The sequence below is a fragment of the Orcinus orca genome, chromosome 20 (assembly GCF_937001465.1).
Source record: "Orcinus orca chromosome 20, mOrcOrc1.1, whole genome shotgun sequence".
In the NCBI taxonomy this organism is placed as follows: Eukaryota; Metazoa; Chordata; class Mammalia; order Artiodactyla; family Delphinidae; genus Orcinus; species Orcinus orca.
Genome location: NC_064578.1, coordinates 58,696,351 through 58,703,159, shown reverse-complemented (window position 1 = coordinate 58,703,159; position 6,809 = coordinate 58,696,351). Strand labels below are relative to the sequence as shown.

Sequence of the window (6,809 nt, the reverse complement as noted above, 5' to 3'; positions counted from 1 at the left end):
ACCATGGTCACAGCCACACTCAACACCCACCTGCCACCCCTGCATGAGCCTGAGGCTGCGGAGGGCTCCTTCTGTGGGTGTACCTGTTTCCCTGAAACCACGTCCCACAAAAATGTCCCTTGTTTTCAGAGCAGAAAGGTGACAGAGAAGGGTGTGGAATAACAGTCCTCAAAGACACCCATGTCCTAATCCCTGGAACCTGTGAATGCTGTCTCACGTGCAGAAGGGATTTTGCAGATGAGATCAGGTGTGTAGGTGGGGCATGGATGAGATGTGACCCCGAGATGGGGAGATCATCACGGGTTACCAGGGGAGCCGTAGATGTAACCCTGAGGGTCTTTACAAGGGGGAGGCAGCATGAGACTTAACCATCCACTGCTGGCTTTTAAGATGGAGGAAGACGCCACCACCGAGGAACGTGGCAGCCTCTACAAGCTAGAAAAAGCCTTAAAGTGGATTCCCCCCTTAGAGCCTTCAGGAGGAACCAGCCGTGCTGACACCTTGATTGGGCCCAGTGAGACCCAGTTCAGAGTCCTAAGAGAGTACGTTTTGTGTTGTTTCAGGCCACCGAGCTCATTAGAGCAACAGTAGGAAAGTAGTACAGTACACTAGCCAGAGTCCTGAATGCCCACAGACGGACTGCCGTGGGCAGCAGGCAGCTGATCCTCCGCCCTCCTGCTCTGTGACTCACTCACCTGCCAGCCTGCGTGGCCTAAGTCACATCTGTTCTCAGACGCCATGCTTGTCCATCCAGACTTGGGAAGAAGTTCCCTTAATGTCCGTTCAGGCTGGGACTCGACAGCTGGAAGGACAAGGCCAGGGAGTGATGTGTGTGGCCGAGGAACAGGTAAGCCGGACACCGACCCTGCTCGTGGGCAGGCAGCTCTGAAGCTCCAACTGCCGGGCAGGAAGGGCAGGGGCTGCTGATCCGACCAGCAGAGACCAGAGATGAGGATTCTTACGCAGAAGCTTCTCCAGGAGAAAACTGGAATTTGTTAAAAATCTAAAACGCACAGTGGCCAGACTTTAGCCTCCCACCTGCCTGCACACAGAAGCAGGCTGTGCTCTCCTGGGCTTCCTGCACCGGCCTGCACCATGTCACAGGAAGGGGTTTGGAAGCCACCTGGCCGCCGCGGGTCCGGTGGGTCGGTGCACTGGAGCCCAGGCCTCTCTCTGAAAGGCGGGGTGGGCGAGACAGGAGAGGAGGGAGCCGCGGCTCTGGGGGGGAGACTGATCGGGGGTGGGGGACCCTCCTGGGACTCTGACTTCTGGCCTGGGCGGCCTCCAGCTCTCCAGGCTGCGGCGGAGTGGAGTAGCAGGGGCGGGCTGGGCCCGGGGCCCCGGCGAGGCGCCCCTCCTGCGCTCACGGGGCCTCGGGCCGGTGGCTCTTGCGGTGGATGACCAGCTGGGACTTCCAGTCGAAGCTGTGGCCGCAGTCGCCGCAGAAGTGGCGCCGCTGGCCGGCGTGGCCCTTGCGGTGGATGACCAGCTGCGACTTCCAGCTGAAGCTGCGGCCGCACTCCTCGCAGGCGTAGCTGCGCGGGCCCGGGAGCGCGCGCCGGGGCGGCCCCACCGGCTGCTTCTCGGCGCCCGGGCCGCCCGCGTGCGCGCGGCGGTGGATGACGAACACCGACTTCCAGTCGAAGGTGCGGCCGCACTGCGCGCACGTGTAGGGCTTGCTCCGCGCGGGCGGCGGGGCCTCCGGGCAGCCGGGCCGGCCCTCTCGGGAGCTCTCGCTCTCTCCTCCTGGTGGGGGGCCAGAGGTGGCAGAGCCAGGTCGCCTGGTGACTCCGCCCGCAGCCCCCCAGGCGCGGGGCGGCCTGGGCTCCCCGCCCCCCCGCCCCCGTCGCCACCGGGGAGCGGGAGGCCACTCACCCGGGAGGAGGCTTCTCGCTCCCTCGGATCCGGTGCTCAGCGCCTCCGGCTCCGGCTCAGTGCGCGCCTCCGGCAGGGGACACTGCAACCCTGCTGGGGTCGGGGGCCCGTCAAGCGCCAGCCCTGGCACGGGGGCGTGAGGTGTTCGCACAAATGAGGGACAGGGGTGGGGGCCCCGGCTGGTGGCCAGGGTGCGGATTGGGAAGCGCCGGGAGGCAAGGTGCGCGCAAGGACCCGGAGGAGAGGGGTCCTCACCCAGGGAGACCACCGTGCCGTACTTCTGCAGCATCGCGTCCCAGTACACCTCCTTCTGTGACCGGTCCAGGAGCCCCCACTCCTCCTGCAGTGACGCGGCCCATCACCCACAGAAGGCCCGTCTACCCCGCACCCCACCCGGCCCATCCCATGGGCCCAGCCTTGTTAATCACCTGGGGAGCGGCAGATAAACCACCCTCACCTGCCTGGGGGTGGGGCTAAAGAGGAAGCTGAGATGGGAACATGTGAGCGCTGGGGATGCAGGGCCGGGAAGGGAGCTGCCTTCTGGCTCACCTGGGGGATGCACCAGTCCCCCTCAGTTGCCCCACCCCATGTTCTGGACGCACAGGTGGAAGCTGAGGACCCATCAAGGATGGGCCTTGAACAGTGTGTGCTGCACCGAAAGCAAAAGGCCAGGGGAATGCAGGGACCCCAAGCACGTCTCCCAGGCCTCTGGTTTCAAGAGTAATGGAGATCCTCCTTGGGGAAGTGTCACGGGCCTCAGCATCCCTGGCTGTGGGGACCGGGCTGCAGGGAGGCCAGGCACAGCCTCCCACTCAGGACATGGCTGGGCTGGCTCCTGGGTGCCGGGGGTGGAAGCAACCATGGCCTTCAGGCTGCGGCTGGGTCCTGGGCGACTTCTCAGTGTGGAGTGGATTAGGAAGTGTCGCTGGGAGAGGACAAGACCCCTGCTGCCCACACTCAGGAACCAAGCCCGCTGGGTGGCAGGGGCTTCCATGCCCAGCTGGTCGCAGCTGAGGGCTGGTTGGCCTTGGAGAAAAGCCCGGGCAGAGGGGGAGCTGCGGGCATTTCCTGGAAAGATTGTCTCCACTCTGATCTCAGGTGTGCAGGGAAGGCCAGACTGCGGGGTGGCACTCAGGCTTTCCTGGTCATCCTGTCCCCTCCCCAGGTGCCAGCTCAGAACTGCTGGGAGCTGTCAACACCCTAACTGGCTTCTCTGTAAGTGGGAAGCCAACCCCTGCCAGTTCCAATCACTCTAAACCAGAATCCCAGTTACCTGAGGCCAAAATCCTTTCCAAGCACTGGTCTGTCCCCCTGCCCCCCAGGACCTGCAGGGGGTACCCTGATACCAACTCCACTTTGGGGGAGCAAAGAGCACAAGAAGTGCTGGCCAAGGAGCCTGGACAACTGGCAGGACACTCTCCTCCCACTGTGGGCCTGCACCTGTCACCAGGGGCTGCTCACCTGAATCCTGGGTGGCTGAAAGGGCACGGAGGTCGGTTCCTGTTGTTCAGCGGGCCCCTCATGGGACCGGGCTGGATGTGGGGGGCTGGACGGTGCTAGGAAGCAAGGCAGACAGGGGTCAGGGGCTCCCACGTGAGCCAGAGCAGGCGAGGAGCTGGCGCTGGCGTCGCAGCCCGGGCCCTCCTCGGCAGCAGGGAGGAGTCCTCTGTGTGTACCAGGCACATAGCAAGCAGGCAGCCAGCCAGCCCTTCCCTCCGGCCTCCCGGGGACCCCACTCTGCAGTCTGCAGTCCCTGCGGGTCCCGCTCCCAGGGGGGGACACCCGCACTCCCTCCAGGAGCCCCCAGCTCCAGCACAACCTCATCTGGGTTCCCCGCCCTAGCTGGGGACGTTCGCACTCTCTCAAGGAGGCCCCAGCCCTCGCGCACCCCCGCTCTCACCTGTCTCCTGCCCGTAGCCATCAGGCTCCTCCTTCACGCTGCAGCTGAGCTGGGCATTCTCCTCCAACTGGGCATCCTTGGACCCCTCCCAAGAGGCTGCCTTTCGGGGCTCCACTGTCCCTGAAGGGTGGGAGCTCCCCACAGACTCCTCTGTGTTCTGTGCGGCTGGGAGCACCGCTTGCTTCAGGACATGTGCTGTAATCTGAGGGGGAGAGGTAAGTCATTGGGGCGCTGGTCTCTCTGTCCCTCCAAGAAGCAAACACCACCACACTCACCCAGCCCAGAAGCTGCCCAGGGTCATGCTGCAGGCCCTCGACCAGGACAGTGGCCTCCTCAGGGCTGCCTGGTTGCTGTCCCCGCACCCAGGCCTGGATCTCAGGGGGCAGCGCGCCCAGGAACTGCTCCAGCACCAGCAGCTCCAGCATCTGCTCCTTGGAGTGCACCTCGGGCCGCAGCCACTGGCGGCAGAGCTCCCGGAGCTGGGCCAAGGCCTCGCGGGGACCGGCCACCTCCTGGTAGCAGAAGCCCCGGAAGCGCTGGCGTGCTGCCTCAGGATCCTCCTGGGTGGCCTCGGGGTCCACAGAGGGCAGACTCGGGGGGCCCAGTGGGGATGGCATTGTTGTGCCGGGAGTCTTCTTGGAGCCACCAAAGGGGACCTGCAGGAAAGGAGGGGTCAGGGTGCTAGCCACAAGGCAACAGCCAGGGTAAGGCACTGTGCAGAGAGGCCCAGCCCAGGGGGCTGAGGCTGTGACAGAGAGGACCGTGGTGTGGGGATGCTTGCGGCTGAACTGGGGAAAGCTTCATGGAGGGAGGGGTCACAGGAGCTGGAACTGAGAGCAGAAGGAACTGACACTTGGAGGCAAGTTGCCAGTGGAGCTTCCAGGAAACTGCAGGGAACTGTCTGTCGGGAGATGATGCTGGAGCGCAGGCAAGAGGAGTTAGCACAGGCTTCCAGGGTCAGGCTGAGGAGCTCCGGCAGGTGCCCCCGCGGCGGAGAAAGGGGGTAGCCAGGGAGGCGGTGGGGCCGTGATCCAGGGTGAGAACTGGGGCCAGGCTGCCTGTCCCCACCATCTCTGGGACACGCTGACCCAAGTGGGGCACCCTGAGGGGCTGGCTTGCGCCACGGCTCGAGGCAAGGGCTGATGTGGACCCCGAGACACCGTGCTCGCTGACCGCGGAGAGCTGTGCATGACTCACACGGTATGGACCGTGCGTGTGAAATACAGAAGCAAAGCAAAATGGAATCACGAGTTGTGTGGAGCGGTGGACGGGCAACTGTGTCCCGGCCCTGCAGAGGGTCTGGAGTGAAACACGCCCACTTTGGGAGTGGGGGGTCCTCTCCGATAGGCTGGACTAGGTCTGACTCCTGGAGTCCGCCTTCCACAGAGGAAAGGGGGGCAGGTCTTCCCGAAGGAGAGGAACGGGGCTGCGGAAGGGAGGAGGGGCCCGGGAGAAGGCTCGGAGGTGGGGCACGTCGGGAGGTAGTGGAAAGGCCACGTCCACCCAGCCGGCCGGTGCTCACCTCGGCCACCCGAGGCCACTTCGGGTAAGTGGGCCCACGCGGTCCCGCGCGCCTCTCCCCGGACCCAGCGGTCAGCCCCTCGCGCGTTGCCCTGGCGACGCCGCCCTGGCCAATCACACGTCTGCTCCGAAGGCAGCACCACCCCCCTCCCTTCGGACTACATTTCCCATGAGCCTCAGCAAAACAGGGACAGGCGCGGCCTCCGCCAGTAGATGATCATTTTAGGAGGCTTCTCACGACTGAGAGGCGCCCCATGCCTCCGAGAGGAATCTGCAGAGTCGCAGGGTTTGGGGGACTCCCTCCCCTCCCCGGAAGCCGCTCTTCCTTTGTATCGCACCCTAGGACTTACCAACGGCGGAGACGTATGGTACCTTCGAATCCTGCGCATGTGCACAACAGGCCCGGCGCCTATTGGCAGGAGGTGACGAATGGGGAGGAGCGTGACCTTTCGGTCAATCAGGGTTGGCGCTACGCCTAGGCTCCTCCCCCAGAGCCCTACCTGAGGCTTCTTTCTGGTCGCCCGGCGGACGCCTTGGTAACCCCTGGAGCATAACCAACCTGCTCCAGCTGTTTCCAAGACAACGGCCCGAGGTCCTAGGAGGAAGCAGGGACCTACCAGGAAGGCTGGCCTAACCCACGGGCTTTCTCCGCCATCCCCGGGAATTTCTCCAGCGAGGATGGTGCTGGGGTCCTTCATTCGACCACTGCTGAGCGCCCTGCAGGGGCGGGGGGGGGGGGGACAGCAGGCACCCATCTCCTGATGAAGAAACTGTTCCATGATTTATACCCTCAGAGTCTCAGACATGCCTTCAGCTAGATCAGTACTGCAAAGTGAGGGCTGGAGGTTTTTGTCCAGAATTATGGGACGTGTTCAGCCTTTTATTTACTTTGGGGACCAGAACTAGTATATATCAGTAGACGATGTTATTGTTTTTAAGATCTGACTGTGGGTCAGGGTGTTTTGCTTCCACACATCAAATGGGTGAACAATGACTTATTATTTCGATCCTAAGGTGCATCTGCCTGCCTGTTTGAGTTTCTTCTAATACCTAGGAATCCCTGGCTACCAGGGATTTGATTTTTTCTCTGGGACTGTTCGGATTCCCCAGAAAGGACTCTTCCACCATCTACCCTGTGGGAAGAGCTGGAGCTCTAACAGCTTCTCCAGGAGCTCCCACTCAGTCATCTTTGTTTTGGGTCTCCCCTTCCAGGGGGCTGCTGGTTTTCAAGTCTTCTGGAATTCTGCAGCGTAAGCCTGATGGAATCTCCTTCCCCTTCCGCCAGTGCCAACTCAGCATTTGGCTTTCCCCAAATCAGTGACAGCTCTCCCACCCCCAACTACTTCTAGCTTCAGAATGCCGCTGCCTCCTCTTTTACCATCCTCATATTTGTAGGTTTGTGTTATAGTTAATTTATTGGCCGTGCCGCTTGCGGAATCCTAGCTCCCCAACCAGGGATCGAACCCGAGCCCCCTGCAGTGGAAGCGCAGAGTCCTAACCACTGGACCGCCAG

General features: G+C 62.7%; 1 protein-coding gene across 3 annotated transcripts; it reads right to left on the bottom strand.

Moving 5' to 3' along the window:
- Positions 1-1,226: 1,226 nt before the first annotated feature.
- Positions 1,227-5,715, bottom strand: ZNF446 (zinc finger protein 446). 3 transcript variants are annotated; one of them, XM_033411785.2, is made up of 7 exons: positions 5,647-5,715; positions 4,051-4,431; positions 3,776-3,977; positions 3,337-3,431; positions 2,131-2,215; positions 1,876-1,965; positions 1,227-1,746 (listed from the first exon to the last, which is right to left on the bottom strand). In XM_033411785.2, exons 1-7 carry the CDS (start codon positions 5,683-5,685, stop codon positions 1,364-1,366), a joined length of 1,275 nt encoding a protein of 424 aa, XP_033267676.2. In that variant the 5' UTR covers positions 5,686-5,715; the 3' UTR covers positions 1,227-1,363. The 3 variants fall into 3 exon arrangements, with proteins under 3 accessions (XP_033267676.2, XP_033267675.1, XP_049559264.1); XM_033411784.2 differs by having other exon boundaries at positions 1,876-1,968; positions 5,647-5,714; XM_049703307.1 differs by lacking the exon at positions 5,647-5,715 and adding an exon at positions 5,298-5,609 and having other exon boundaries at positions 1,876-1,968.
- Positions 5,716-6,809: the final 1,094 nt, after the last annotated feature.